We start from the raw sequence: 15,648 nt of genomic DNA, 5'->3' as shown, positions 1-15,648 counted from the left end.
CTTATGACCTGGTCTTATTCTAATTAGACTATTTTGCTACTTTATTTGGATGGGTCATTCAAATGAACAAAAGTACGTTTTTTCTCCTCTCTTGAAAGAAGACCTGCCTGGAGAATGAGGCCCGCAGTAGTTCTAGACTTTATTATAGATAATCTAGATGTATGCTGCCATTGAGGCACATCCTTCCTCCTTACTAAAACTAAAGGGAACAGCAGCTCAGTCTTTGGGCTGTCCAAGACAGGGTGCTGTGGCTCTGGGTAGTTGGTGCTCACTGAGCCTCAGCTGGGGGCTGCCGGAGGCTGGTCAGTTACCTCCGCGGGCCAAGCTGGGTTTGGGTGGGCGGCACGGGGCGGGGCAGGGCGGGGCGCGGCCCGGGGCGGGGCTCCCCTGAGCTCTCTCCCCGCCCGGCCAGTGCTCCCGCCGAGTCCTAGCAGCAAAGGCCTGGCTGAGCCGCCGCAGGTTGTGGGGAGCCGAGTGAGCCGCGGCGACGGAGCTGGGTAGAAAAGGTACCTCCCTCGGAGCACTGGGCTTGGGCTGCGCGGCGACTCGGAGGGCTGAGCCGCCCCGGGAGCGCAAGGTTCCGCAGGAGCCAGGACGTCCCCTGAACCACTGCTCCGGGCTCCGGGAGCCGGAGGTAAGCTTCGGGCTTTTGACTTTCTAGGAGCAGTCCTGGGGAGCCAGGGTTCTGAGCTCGAGTGCTTTTTGCTCCTGGAAGCTCAGAGCATCAGTCTGGGGACAATTCCACCAGGGGACCGTGCCTAGGAAAGGGCTGGAGGGGATTTCTGGAGCTGGGGAAGAGGAGCGAGCGCTGGCCGTCCGCCTCACCAGTACCCAGCGGCAGCGAGAGGTCCACCCTCCTTCTCCCGCCCTGGGGGACGTGGCGCCGGATTGGGCATCAGGGGGTCCCGGGCTCCGCGGGCTACTGGCCTCCACGCGCTGGCCCGCGTACGGGCAAAGTTTGCCTCTCTGGGTCCAGCTAGCTCTCGTGACCCCGCAGTTCTTCCTCTGCTTGCCCTCCAGCTGCAGCCGCCTGACTATGGAGTCCCCGGTCCAGATCTTCCGCGGGGAGCCGAGCCCCACCTGCTCCCCGAGCACCTGCCTGCTCCCAAACGGCAGCTGGCTGCCTGACTGGGCCGAGGCGGACCGCAACAGCAGCGGGGGCTCCGAGGGCGCGCAGCTGGAGTCCGCGCACATCTCTCCCGCCATCCCGGTCATCATCACGGCGGTCTACTCGGTGGTGTTCGTCGTGGGCTTGGTGGGCAACTCTCTGGTCATGTTCGTGATCATCCGGTGAGTGTGGGGTCCGGGCGCCGCAGTGCGTGGGGTCTGGAGGGAAGGTCGGGTTCTGCCGCCAGGACTGGAGGTTGGGGCTCCAGCCTGGTGGCGGAGACTCCTTGCAGTTCTTGCGGGGACCCCGGAGATTCTCAGAGGGTGGCCTCCTTGAAGTAAAGGATTTCCTGGAAGAGTTTTGGGTGGGGAACTGCGAAATTCACATGGGGCGAATCACACAGCCAGGGGCTATTTGAGCATTTGAATGACCCTCCTCTTCACCCACCCCCAACCCTGGCCCCTACTGAAAACTGTGGTCAGGCAAAGTACTAGGGTGTGGAGAAAGGTCAGTGTCTTCTGGAAAGGAAGCTAGTTCCTTTAACTGGCTTTTTTGCCTGGTTGCCCACGCCAGTTCGGAGCACTTTGTTCTGTCCTTTGCAAATATTTCTTAAGGTAAAATTCAGGCCCATCAAATGCATTGGAGATAATTCAGAATTTTACGTGACTCATCAGATTGGTATTATGGTTTATAAGCAAAAGCCAATATACTATTTAGAGTTGTTGGTAACCATGCATGAGCCCTTTTAGTACTGAAATGTTTCCTCATTTATTTAGAATATCAGTGATTTTTTGGTAAATAAGCCATCCAATATTTATCCTCTAAAGTGGGTAGTGGAGGTTTTCAAATATTGCTTTACTTTTTATTTTCCATCTAGAGAAGCTGATGGTTCTATTTTATTGTTCTTTGGTGGCATTACATTGAAGTCAACTTCTAATTATAAATACCCAAATATCCACCTATATCTGCTAATTTTCTGGTAAGTGAAGCAATTCTTATTTTGGCCTCTTTCAACAAAGAAAACAAGACAAGGAAAAAAAAATCCCAACTTTGCTCTGGATGCCCTTTGATATATATGTATTTTCCTTTCTGGGAGAGTTGAGAATGAATAAGGCGCTTACATTCCTTTGAGAGGTCCCTGTGAAATAAGGGACACAAGTCACTCTTTTCAGAGGCATTGAAGGGATGAATAAAAACTATGTTTTTGTTTTTAAATTCTAACTTTAGCTCTATATTTTATATGACCCTTAAGAACACTATCTATAGTAGCATGAGTCTTGGGAAATCATCATAATAAAAAATGCCCATTAAACTGTCTACCTAGGTTTGAGAATGTAAGGTCTTTTATCTTCATCTGCACTCTGGAACTAAAACCCATCATTTAGGCCTCCGAATACATATTATAAATCTCATTTTACCTACAGTTAGTGCTTGTGGCTTATTAGCCTTGGTTTCCGTAATTGTGTATTGCATTTTTTGGGCATTTGCTCTATGATGCGTAAAGGCTACAGAGGGAGAAAATATTTTAAAACATGTTGTTTTTCCAAATCATTAGTAATTTCAGGGCTGCTCACCTTTAGAGAGAAGATTATAGCAACCAAAAGAAAAGAAAAGAAAAGACAACTGTGCTTTCAATTACAATTACAAATTTTTAAAAAATCTCTGTTCAGAGGCTGTTGTTTTGTAATGAAACATTGTTAAACAAGAAGATGCTAAGAAAAAAAAAGTGTGTTCCTACTTATATTTAAGTGCATGAGCAAAATAAATACATCTTACTGTTACTTGAATGAGCACCTGAGGTTTTGAGTTTGAGAAGAGCTTCTTAGTTGCTTAACAACTGTTTATATAACTGTGCAGAATATGATCAAAAGGAATGAAGAATCCTAAAATGTGTGTAAAGACAACTCCATGGGGAACAGTAGACATGTCAGAATGAAAACAGAATTATAGATTAACTAGGACTTTTAATGACAAATATGAATATGTAGAAATAGAAATGAAATATAAATATATATAACAATTACATATAATTACATATAATGAATAATCACCATTATAAATCATAATATGGTACACTTACTAATTATTCACATATTTATATAACATATGCAGTCTATAATTATATGTGTGTGTGTGTATCCAAAAGATACCCAGGACTAAAATTTGTTAAAAGGAGATAAATTCAACTAAAAATACAAAGAAGTTAGCGAGTTCATGTAACAATCATCCATCCTCCCACCCCACTCTTACCTACTTGGAGATGAAATATGAAAAGTGAGGAGTTCTGCTATCATCCTGGAATGCCAATGTACTGAAACATTAGTTTGCTTACAGCTATAGCTAAGAGGATTAAGGAGTATTTGGAGTTGGTTAAGACTGAGACATGGTCAAAGATTTGAAAAATAAAACCTCAGAAGAGAAGTTGGTGAACTTGGGTTTATTTTGCTCAGAAGAAGGAACTGAAGACTTGAGAGAGGTGGGTATGGTGTACACATCAGAACTGAGAGCAGAACAGGAGTGAGGATTCATATGCGGATTTGTAATTGATCTTGAGGGCTGAGCAACACTGCTTGAAAAGATGGAGGATCACTTTTGAGAGGAACACTATTTTAAAATACTACACATTGAAAAGAGTCATGGTTCAGCCGTCTAGGACATCATTCTAAAGATGCTTGGATGTCAGGGCAGGTGCAGGTCCAAGATGGCCAGCTCAGACCTGGGGAGTAACTTAGGGTTGTGGAAAAAGCTTTGACTGTTTTTAGAACTGTCTTATACAATGCTTTCCCATATTGGGTGCCTGAAATGCCACTCAGTACCCTCTGAATATATTTATAATTTCAAGGGTTTTCATCATTTCATAGGTACCAATTGCCATAACTGCCTAATATTAGGGCATAGTAACTTTTCATTGTGAAAACCTTAAAATTAAGCACCTACATGCTCCCTTCTCACTAGACTTTGGCATTTGTGGTCCTGGGATGGGAGGTTCGTTTTTTTTTTTAAAGACTTTATTTATTTATTTGACAGACAGCTATCACAAGTATGCAGAGAGGCAGGCAGAGAGAGAGGAGGAAGCATACTCCCCGCTGAGCAGGGAGCCAGATGTGGGGCTTGATCCCAGGACCCTGGGATCATGACCTGAGCCGAAGGCAGAGGCTTAACCCACTGAGCCACTCAGGCGCCCCAGGTTGGAAGGTTCTTACCTCAGCCCTGGATCTCTATATTTGGCTCCTGCGGAGACCTCGGGTGTGCCAATGGGTGTGACACTTAGGATCCTAAGCCTGTGTTCTCTCCCCCTCTACCTGTGTAGGTCACCTGCAGCGAATGTTGTGATGGCCACCCACACCCACACCCACATCCTGGATCCTGCCAGGCAGTCTCACCTGTGACATCTAAAACTTCCATTCTCCTGCAACTTCCGTGCAATAGCTGTCTCCACCCCTAGCAGACATGACTAAAACTTGAGAGACACTAAATATATGCCAGATGGGTAAAGCTCCCTACTTAATGGGAATAATTTTATTTATTCTATACAACCATAGGTGTATTACTATCCCATTTAACAGATGGTGAAATGAAGGCAAAGAAAGATTAAATAAACTGACAAAGGTCACACCTTGCTGATCGTGGAGCCAGACTGACCCCAGAGCCTGTGCTTTGGCTCACTGTTCAATTCACTGCCCATTATACCACTCTGGCAGACCTGTGGATATTTTCTTACTGGGCAGTAAGAATTCATTTTCTCCCAGGCTCTCCTTTTCTCTTAACTTGCCTGGACACCATAAACCATCACTGCAGCTTCTCTTGACAATACATTCAGCTGCCTTGCCTTCTTGTCCTTCTGCTGTTGTTTTCCACTGAACCACGACCCTGGATCAAGCTAGTAGTTTATCTTTCTGTTCCTATTCCCAGCGAATTGAATGCCGCTGAATAAAATCAATTTTATCTTTGTAAAGATACACTTGAAGGCAAAGTCGCCGCCTTCAAGAGTAGTTGAACCCAAGTCTGCCTAGTGTTTCTGTGTCTCTCTCTTATTTCCAGAAAGAAACAATACCTTTTCCTATTTGTCACTAAAAAGCAAAAAACAAAACAAAACAAACGAACAACAACAAAAAAAACAAAACAAAAGAAAACAAAAAAGCAAAAAACTCCAAACTAATTTAATCAGTACTAATTCCTAAGCCCTCCCTGACCATATTTCATCATGGTCAGGGGATCATCTTAACCCAGTAGTTCACTGTGACACTAGAGTCTAGCTGCTGGGAGTGTTCTGCCTATATACATGCATTGGCAGCCACCCTCCCTCATATCATCCCATCTCTGTGGAGATGTTTCCTTCTTTGTATCCATAGCAGATCCCTGCTCCTGAGGGTTGAATCTCATCACCTTGGGCTCTCCTGAGGTCTCTGCTGTGTTAGCTAACCCATTTCTCTGCTATTTATAATCTCTCCACTGCTTTTGTCCTTTAAGCTCCTGGACATACTCAAGCATTTGTCATCTTACAGGTAGTCAATATCCACGACCCTTCCATTTTTCTGAGTTCCCTTACCTAATGTCTTTTCATCCTCCTGTGTATTGTAGGTAAACTTCTTAGAGGGATAATCCTTCTTCATTTTCCTGTCTTTCACATGTTCCTCAGCCCTGTGCGCATGGGTTCCCTCCCTGATGCTCCTTTACCAAAGCTAGAGCATCATGTTTCAGCTTCTCATTTTGGCTGACTGTGCCTTGATTTCTGTGGAGATTTGATATACTCAACCAGTCTTATGCCCCTTGCTTTCTCTGATAGCACCCTGTCCTTCACTTCCTGACACATCCTTGGGTTTCTCTTGTCCACAGCACAGCCTACTCTTTTTGTGTTTCTTAATTGGTCATATTTTCCAGAGCCTTCTCAGCTCTTCTATCCTCACTTTTCTCACTCTCTGTATTAGTCAGGATTCATTCAGAACAGTAGAACCAGTAGGAGATGTACCTGTGAAGAGATTTGTTGCAAGGAATTGGGTTATGTGTTGGTGGGACTGGCTGAGCAAGTCTGGTGGGAAGGCAGGCATCAGCAGAAGCAGGCTACTTGTGGCAGGGGGATCTTCTTTCTCAGGGAAACCTTTGCTCTGCCCTATCTTGGTGTGCTAAGGCTGCTGTCACAAAGGTCCACAGACTGGGTGGTTTAAACAACAGAAATTATTTTCTCACAGGGAGACTAGAAGTCCGAGATCAAGGTGTTAGCAGGGTTGGTTTCTTCTGAGACCTCTCTCCTTGGCTTATAGATGGCTCTTTTCTCCGTGTCCTCACGTGGTCTTCTTTCCATGTGTGTCTGTGTCTTAATCTCCTACTTTGATATAGACACCAGTCAAATTGTATTAAAGCCTGCTTGTATGACCCCATTTTAACTTGATTTTACTTCACTTTGTCTCTTTGAAGTCTTTATCTTCAAATAGAATTTGAACGCATGTATCTGAGGGGACATAATTCAGCCCTAATCTCGGCTTATCCTATTTCTGTTCTCCTTAAGAAAACACTCTCCTCAAGCTTCAATTTTCATGAAAATTATGTATATATGTTCTCTTTTGTTTAATTTGAAGGAAAGCATTACTCTTGTAAAGGCATACTTCTTTTAAAGTTAAATATAAGGATAAACAAGGAAAAAACTATTAGGACAAAAATAATAGGAATCAAAATTACTTGGTTGTTGGCCTTAAGTTTTGCCTTTTGCTTTTCTCATTAGTTTTCATTAATTCACCACTACCACAATAAAGACTTCTAGGTCTTTTGCTACCCTTGACCAGGGAGTAGAAGACTTTTGCTTTCTTATAGTTCAGCCTGGGCAGTGTTGAAATTTCCTAACGGGCAGCTTTATAAGAGACATAGGGAAACAAACAAACAAAATAAAACAAAAACAAAAACAAAAACAGAACCACAAAAATACTCTGGAAATGCTTCCATTTCCAGAACTCAAATTTCTTCTCCAAAGGCAGCCAACACATTCAAGCTTGCTGGACACAGAGGTGGTTTTTTACAAGGGTACCCATTTTCTTATCAATTAGGGGACAGAGTGCTTCTCTAAGCTACTGACAGAAATCCCACTCTGCAGAGACCATCTTAGGTCAAATGGCATATACAGACTCAGGTCACCCCTGAGTTGGTCTGGGCCCCATGGTTGAACTTGTGTCAGTTCTAGGAAACTGTGGCTATCACCGAATTAAGAAAGAAGTGAGTTGACCCAATCAGAGTGTCTGATGAGTCTCTTCCATCCATGAAAAAGAGTATCTTTTCCTTCTTGAAGTTCTCATTGCATTCACGGCAATTGTATGTACACACATATTCCACATTCTCTCAAGTGTTACTGTAGCCTACCTTGGATAATATCGCCAGACTATACCTAGCAAGGCACTGAAGGAAAGGCAGAGGCTTATTGGTATAATTAACCTTGTGCTGCTCCATCTCTGACATCTGTCTTATCTCAGGCTTTGATTGAAAAATATGTTCTCATTTATCCTGAGTCCTCTCTTTGGAATCAATGTTGAACATATCCTCAAAAGTAAGCATAGTGAAGATCCCTCCAGAAATTATTTTCCAAAAGTGCCTATCTTGCATTTCTCCAGGTAATTTTGTCATTTCACAAGCTCTTAAAAGAGAGACTTGATTTCATTGCAAGTGATGATATGGATTTGCAAAGTGGAACTATTTTCTTCCCTGTGGAACATGAGATTGCAGCTGAAATCCAAATCCTTGTGTTTCAGAGATCAGAAAAGAATCAGCTGTATACCACCACCCCCCCCCCAAAAAAAAAGGAAAAGAAAGAAAGAAAGTCATCAAACTCCTAACCTTTAACAGACTCTAGGCAAAATTGTAGTCTTCAAAATCACTTCTTGATTCTGTTGACCTTATGAGACTTTACAATTTTTCCTGGTGCCTGTCTTCAACTTAGTTTTAGGAGGGACTTATTTCTGGCTGGGAGATGATTGCCTCTCTCCATTGATCACTCACTTGTATCTCTTGAGTAGCTGTATCTTTCTGTGAGCTATGTAGTTGGCGTTTTTTTCACTCCAGATTAACTTCTGGATGCACTCAATTGTCATTGCCCCAGGGAGCTCAGCCCGTCCGCAGTGCAAAAACCTAAAATTGTATGGCTGCAGGATAGCCTTTTTTCTAAAGTTTGGCTTATGTGGTTTCAGTGGTGCAAGTAATGCAGGCTCAAAACTGTATTAACAAAAGATGTATTCCTCCACAGAAAATCAGCCCATCTTTCTTTGTTTCTTTCTTTGGAGGGGATACTGACTTATTTCTGAGATAACAAAAATTTATGTAAGAGAGGAGACTTTAGGCGTGGGGATAATATTGTAAAAGGGGTGTGTGTGTGTGTGTGTGTGTGTGTGTAAACACTCACCTTTCCCTGGTCCAGCAAAGATGAAAGATGAGAAAAATTGAAGGCATGTGATGAATATGTGATAAATTGAGAGATCCCAAAAGACTGGTCTGAAGTGGGGGGAAGGGAGGCTTCATATTAAAAACAGCTAGAGTTACGAGTATTTAGAGACCCTCTTTCACAATAGGAGCACTCTTCTGAGCTCCTGCTAAGTGTTTGCTCACTTAACTTCATAAGACAACGAACTCTCTCTGCTTACCATGTTGCTTTCCACCCCGGAGCGGGGTTGAGGGGGGCGGCATTTCCTACTGATAAGAGTACAGAGTGGAAGGGTAATCTTGTCTCCTCTCTGCCAGCATCCTGTGGTACCCTTGGCTACTTCAGTTTTCTGTATAAAGTTGGAAAAAAAATCATCTAAGATATCTGTGTACTTCTAAATATCCAGATAGTTGTAGGCTGAGAAACAGCATGTCAATCACATGAGATTTACAGTTGTTCTACTGTTGTCAGGCATGATAAACACTCACGCTGTGTGCACAGCTGAGTACACTAGAACATTGATGCTGGGTGTCAGGACCATGCCTACAGAGGACGAGCAGGTCCTGGTACCTGCTGTATCAGTGAAATCACTGTTTTGCATTCTCCCACCACCCTGCCTGACAGCCTGCCCCCCGTGCGAGGTGATGCATGTCCACCATTCTGGCTATATACATCACTGCCAGCATGGTTGCTGAGGCTGTGACAGTCATGGAACTCAGGGACACATCTGCTCCTCTGTTCTTCCTATAGCTTTTTCTCTTTGAATATGAGAGAGTAATTCTGGGGAACTGGAGGGACCTGACATCTGAATGAATCTGTGGATTCACATAGCGAATGTGAATATAAGTGAGTATATTCAATTTCAGAGTCAGATGAAACAAGGACCAAATTTCCTTTCCTTCCCTTAAAAAATTAATAAGCTATTGCCCCTTAGTAAAGAACCATAGTTTCAATAGTAAATAATCCAAAAAGACACAGCAACTCAATTTTGAGATGAACTGGAAGTTATCTAGGGAATTAATGAAGCAAACTCATTATGTTTTCAAATAAGTTCTTCTGAAAATTCACATCAGTAAAGCCACCATTTCTGATCATTTAAAATATAAAATCTGGAATGCTCTGTATCTGGAAAACATGCCCAGAAAAACGAATAAATCATGCTTGTTGACAGTGCAGAGAAAAGAATGTTGAAGCATGTCTCTCATTATGCTAGTTGTCCACTGTTGGTTTAAAAGGATTGCATTTTCCCAGGTGTCACAGAAATTTCCTTCTACTGAGCATGGTGTGTTAGGGGTCTTCAGAAGCTAGTGCAGCTCAGGTCTTGTAAGATAGTGAGTGGCCAGCTTCCTGTGGGTCAGGAGTGTTTGGTCACACTCATTTTCTTCACCAGGACCAAAGAGTGATTCTTCAGGTGTATTCTTTTTTTTTTTTTTTCATTTTTTTAAAATTTATTTTCAGCATAACAGTATTCATTGTTTTTGTACCACACTCAGTGCTCCATGCAACCGGTGCCCTCTCTAATACCCACCACCTGGTTCCCCCAACCTCCCACCCCCCCCACCTCTTCAGGTGTATTCTAAAGGCCTGTAGGCATTCTCCATACTAAAGGGTTCTATTCAGAAAAATGACCACTCGTGTGTTTGTTTGTTTCATTCTGTTGGAGCTGTGGTTTGAGGGCTACAGATTTTACTCCCTTATGTCCACTAATTTGTAGTCTCAGGCAAGCCATTTACTTCCTCTTTACTCTGTTTCCTCACCCAAACAATGGGTATTGTTTGTGGGAAAACTGCAACACTGTAGTGTACATGATAGCCTTTGTCTGTAGATGGGCAGTATGTTAGTATTCAATATTAGTATTCCTTGACTCATGCCCCATTCCCTCATATCAAATGTTTTTTACCCTCATGATGCATAGTTACCACACTTATCAGAATAGCTTTCAATCTTTAGCTGCTGGAAGGAGCAGATGCACAGAATCACATAAATTCTCTGAAATTTCTGCCTCTTTAAGAAACTTTTGAATGACAGCCCCGAATGGCCTTTACTGATTAGCTGTGCACTCTGAGAACCCCTGAGAATTATCTCTTAGACAGCTTACTCTTCAAAAGAAGTGGGAGCAGTGGTATATAATGGGACTGTGAGGAAGTTTATTAGGGCCGTGGCAGGTAATGACCACCGCAATGATACCAGCAGCAGGAATGATGACTGTGAGGACTGGCATCCAGTGATCAATCAACAAATACCAAGTCCTGTGATGAGTACTTTGAGGGATTGTCTCATTTAGTCATCAAGACAACTTTGCCAGATAAAGTTCTCAAAACAGAGTTTGTCCCATAATAAGTCCTCTGTGAACACTCCACATGGTTTTGCCTCTTGGTATTCAAGGTCCTCTGTGCCCTGACACCCCTTTTCCCAGCTCAGTCAGGTTCTCATTACTGTAGCCATGAAAACCTCTCTCTCCAGATCCTTCTCAAAGTGCAAGATCCTGTCCAGGTTTTGTCTTCTTTAAAATGTGCCCCCATCTCTTCACTACACGCTGATCCTGCCCTGTCTGGTCCTCTACTTTACGTTGTAATTTTGACTTAGTGGGTTGAAAAGCTCCTCGGGTCACAGTCAGTTTATTGGTTTTCTCAGTCATCCTCAATGCCCAGTATATTGTTGTATATGGAGCAGGCACTTAAAAATGTGTTGAAATAATGAAATGATGAATATAGGGGAAGAAGCTTCACTATAACCAGAGAGAAGAGAGGGTGTGTGTGTATTGTCAGCATGGGGGACAATTTCAGGTAAGAGCTAAAAATAACTGAAATCAATAAATGGAAAACATGTTTGTATTTAAAGATAGATGGTCATTACCCATCAAGATTATAGGTTTATTATGCTGTCATAATGCTAAAAAGGAGCTCCTGACTAAGGAAGGATCCTTTAAATTTAAAATAAAAAAGCACCCGGGCAATGCACCTCAACAGCAAGGGATGCTAATAATTCAAGAACAAGCTTTTCTACCTGCACAGTATCTGAGCACAGCAGGCATATGGGAAGGACAAGAAGATGTGAGACTCTGTGGTTCAAGGTCAATGTTCCCTTACTGGTGTCTCATTTTTCTCGGGGCAAGTGCCAGGCTTTCCCAGAAAACCTGCGTGGAGACATTGGTTCCTGATAGCTCAGCAGATAACCTTGTACATGTATGGCTGCCAGTCAGAAGCCACCCCTTAATTCTCTGTAAAGAGAACTCCAGTAGGAAGGTCTTGAATTAAGATATGATGACGAACATTCCTTACTCCCAGAGACACCCTCTGACATGTAGCCAGGCGATGATCTTCCTCCTGGCTGCCACCCTGGATTCTCTGGTTGACCTCTCTTCCCAGCCTGCTCCCTGCTTCCCGTCTGGTACACCTTACCATCACTTTCAGGTTTGTAACATTGACAAGTGTAGTGAGGACAGCCCACAGACTTTGCTCTTTTAGTGCCATATGTTCCTGTGGTGTGTACGCTAAAAAGTGCAACCACTCTCTGCCAGCCCACCTCCAGCTTCTCCACATGAGCCAAACTTCCCACCCAGATGGTGCCATTTTATTTGAAATACTTGCACATTTTTGTAAAGCAGGATGGATGAAATGGAAAATAATTTCATATCTTATCATAGTAAGAAAGCTTATTCCCCCCTCCCTCAGGGCACATGTGACTAAAAGAACTAGCTACTATCTCCTTTTAATTAAATTAACAAAACCAGAGTGCTCAACCAGAGGGTCTTATTATCACAGGGTGGAGGTCTTATTTTCAAGGATCTGGTCCAATGTAGTACATAAAAGACTGTCAGTAAATATTGTTGAACTTATAGTTTATTCACTAGTTTGAATTATACCTGTCATTTCTCTCCTTTTGTGTGGTAGGTTTATAAGTATGTGTCTTTCAGAACCCTGGGAGAGGGACCTTGCCTTGCTGCCCCTTTCAGATCATCCCATGGAGTCCCCACCTTTGCCAACATTAGAAACATCATGTTAGGATGCCTGGGTGGCTCAGACAATTAGGCATCTGTCTTTGGCTTAGATCTTGATCCCAGGATCCTGGGATTGAGTCCCACATTGGGCTCTTGCTCAACAAGGAGTCTGCTTCTTTCTCTGCCCTCCTCTGCTTCTGCTTGTGTGCGCTCTCTCTCTCTCTCTCTCTCTGACAAATAAATAAACCAAATCTTGAAAAAATAAATTAAAACAAAACAAAACAAAAACATCACTTTACTCACCTAAGTCTAACTTGCTTCACTAATATTAGGGAGAAGACATAAATCTCCTGGCTAAACTCGAGGAGCTATTGTCTTAAGAATCAGATAAAATACATGGAGGTCAAAGCACTGGCCTTGGTAAATTATACAGTGCTGGGGGCATTTAAGAATGCGGAAACTGGCATCCAGCACCCAGGTTTGAGTCTTGCAATGCTGTTTATAACCATATTACTTTGAAAAATGCATGTAACTCCCATGATTCTCAGTGGCGTCATCTGTAGAAAAGGGATACTGATATCTACCATGTGAAGTTGCGGTGAGGACTGAATGGGATAAATGTGTGGGAGGTACACAGAGTCTGACACAGGGAGTGTTTGAAATACATGATTACTAAGATTGTCATCATTAACATGAACCATCTCAAAATGAGAGTGATGCCCTGATGTTGGTATGCTGTTGGATCGGGGGATCTCCATGGCAGGAGGCTTCAGGTATGTCTTTAGGTCTCTGGTAAGTGTCTCTGGCCCTGGAGGATGGTGACAGTCATAGCTCCTACATGAATGGTCCAGCCAGAGCTTGTTTCTCTTGAAGAGCTTTTGCTACAATTAGTATACTTAAAATTAATGTAATTTGTAGACATTTCTGTTATAGGTACTTATTCTCTTATTCTGAGAAATGACAGGATTTGGATTCTTTATAAATTCAGGGCTTAAGCAATTTCATACATTTATTTGTTCAAGTACTTTTGAAAAGCTAAGCGAAAATTACTCATCATTTTATTATTAAAGATACATATTTATACATATTTGCATCAATTTTTAAATTTACATTCTGGTTAGTTAACATATAGTATAATGTTGGTTTTAGATATAGAATTTAGTGACTAATCACACTTATAACACCTGCTGCTCATCACAAGTCCCCTCCTTAATGCCCATCACCCATCTAGCCCATCTCCCTGCCCACCTCCCCTCCAACAACCCTCAGTTTGTTTTCTACAGTTGAAAGTCTCTTATGGTTTGCTTCCTTCATTCTCTCTCTCTCTTTTTTTTCTCCTTCTCTTTTTTTCCCTTCCTCTGTGTTCACCGTTTTGTTTCTTAAATTCCACATATGAATGAAATCATATGGTATTTGTCTTTCTCTAACTGACTTACTTTGCTTAACATAATACATAATTTCCATCCTTGTTGCTGCAAACGGCAAGATTTCATTCTTCTTATGGCTGAGTAATATTCCATTGTGTATATATACCACACCTTCTTTATTCATTCATCAGTCAGTGGACACTTGGGCTCTTTCTATAATTTGGGCTATTGTTGATAAAGGTGCATATTATATTTTATTATAACTCATATTTAATTTCATTCACATTCTTCCAATATGTTGCAGGCATCATTTTGCTCTTTAATATTTCATATTAAAGCTGAACTATGGCTCTAACGAAAACTAGGTTCCTTTTTTTCTTCTTGTGGTGACTGATGGCTTCCACATACATAAGGGAGGGAGAGGAGTTAAAGACCATGAAATAAATTGGACATGTTCTTTGGATTAGGGGCATTCCATTAATTATCTCGGGAGCTCTATGAGATAAACATTGTATTTCCCATTTTATAGTTGAGAAACTGAAGCTCCATTTTTAGTGACCTCTTCAAAATCTAACAGAGTGAAAAATAAGGACTTGAACCCAAGTTTACCCAAGCAGGGAACTGTCTCATCTGCCTAACTTCATAAAGTAAGAAGAGAATATCAGGGTCACTAAATATGAAAGCAAAGTCAAAGGCACTCCCCACTATAATCTTTGTTAATATCGGGGATTCTTGGAGAGAAAGTTGACAGAATAGGAGGTTGGCTTGTAAGATGCACTTTTCAAACATAAAACTATACCTTAAAGAAGACATTTGAACATATAGCATTTCAGTCTTGCTCATTGGAAATATTTGCTCTGTCTCAGTAAGTGAATTTCCCTAGTTATCTATGCCTTTATAATACCTATGCTCTCAGCATTGGCCATATACATTTACTCATTATTTATTTATTTGAGAGAGAGAGAGAGAGAGAGAAAGATCACAAGTGGGGGAGGGGATGGGCAGAGGGAGAAGCAGACTCTCAGTTGAGCAGGCAACCTGACATGGACTTGATCCCAAGACCATGAGATAGTGATCTGGGCTAAAGGCAGACACTTAACGGGACTGAGCCACCCAGGCACTCCACATTTAATAAAATTTATAGGCCACTTAACAATATTTGAGTGAAAATTGTAAAGGTAAAACATGACATATTTTAAAATAAGCTTCTCATTCTCCAGATTAAAGCACTGTTTAAATAGCAGAGCATCAGAATGGAAACCCACAGATACTGACCCTGTGCCATGCTTTACCATGCCTTCAACCCAGCACAGACAAAACATTTTCTAGCAAGAAGGAAAGAGAGGAGGGGAAGATTTGGGGGAGGGTAAGTGGGATGCTAAGAGTGATCCTGTATGTCACACATTTTGTGTCAGGTCATCTACTGCCTTTACCTCTGGTATGGCCATTCGGTTTTATTATCTTTATGTGACAGGACATGAAACTCAGAAAAGTCATACACTAAATCCAGACTCTGGATGATCTAACTTCATAGAAGACCACCTTGCCTCCCAGGAGAGCCAAGGTTGTTCTGTCACTACATGTTAAAAGACATTTCTCATGTAGAGATTTATGTATTGAAAGACACCCTAGCAGTGATCAATAAAAACCATTGATATTGATTTTATAAAGAAAGCAATTAATTTTCCTTAGGACAGCTCCTTATAAGTGACCCTAAATAACAGTCAAAACCATAACACTAAGAAGGTATGTGGGGCATGACTGAGTTAATTACGATAAGGTCTATAAATCTGAGGTGTATAGAAAGTAATTAACATGGATTTCCCCTACATAT

At 42.2% G+C, this 15,648-nt stretch overlaps 1 protein-coding gene across 1 annotated transcript in view; it reads left to right on the top strand.

Moving 5' to 3' along the window:
* The first annotated feature begins 606 nt into the window (after nucleotides 1-606).
* OPRK1 (opioid receptor kappa 1) overlaps nucleotides 607-15,648 on the top strand; it is a 28,557-nt gene continuing 13,515 nt past the window's right edge. Inside the window, exons 1-2 of the mRNA XM_032846605.1 lie at nucleotides 607-634; nucleotides 1,021-1,290. Of these exons, the coding sequence (XP_032702496.1) occupies nucleotides 1,037-1,290 (254 nt within the window). The 5' untranslated portion in view covers nucleotides 607-634; nucleotides 1,021-1,036. The remainder of the gene's footprint in view (nucleotides 635-1,020; nucleotides 1,291-15,648) is intronic.

Source organism: Lontra canadensis, unplaced genomic scaffold, assembly GCF_010015895.1.
Source record: "Lontra canadensis isolate GAN:19392208 unplaced genomic scaffold, GSC_riverotter_1.0 scaffold177, whole genome shotgun sequence".
Lineage (NCBI taxonomy): Eukaryota > Metazoa > Chordata > Mammalia > Carnivora > Mustelidae > Lontra > Lontra canadensis.
The sequence above is the reverse complement of the archived record's forward strand: the minus strand, read 5'-3'. Positions and strand labels throughout refer to the sequence as shown.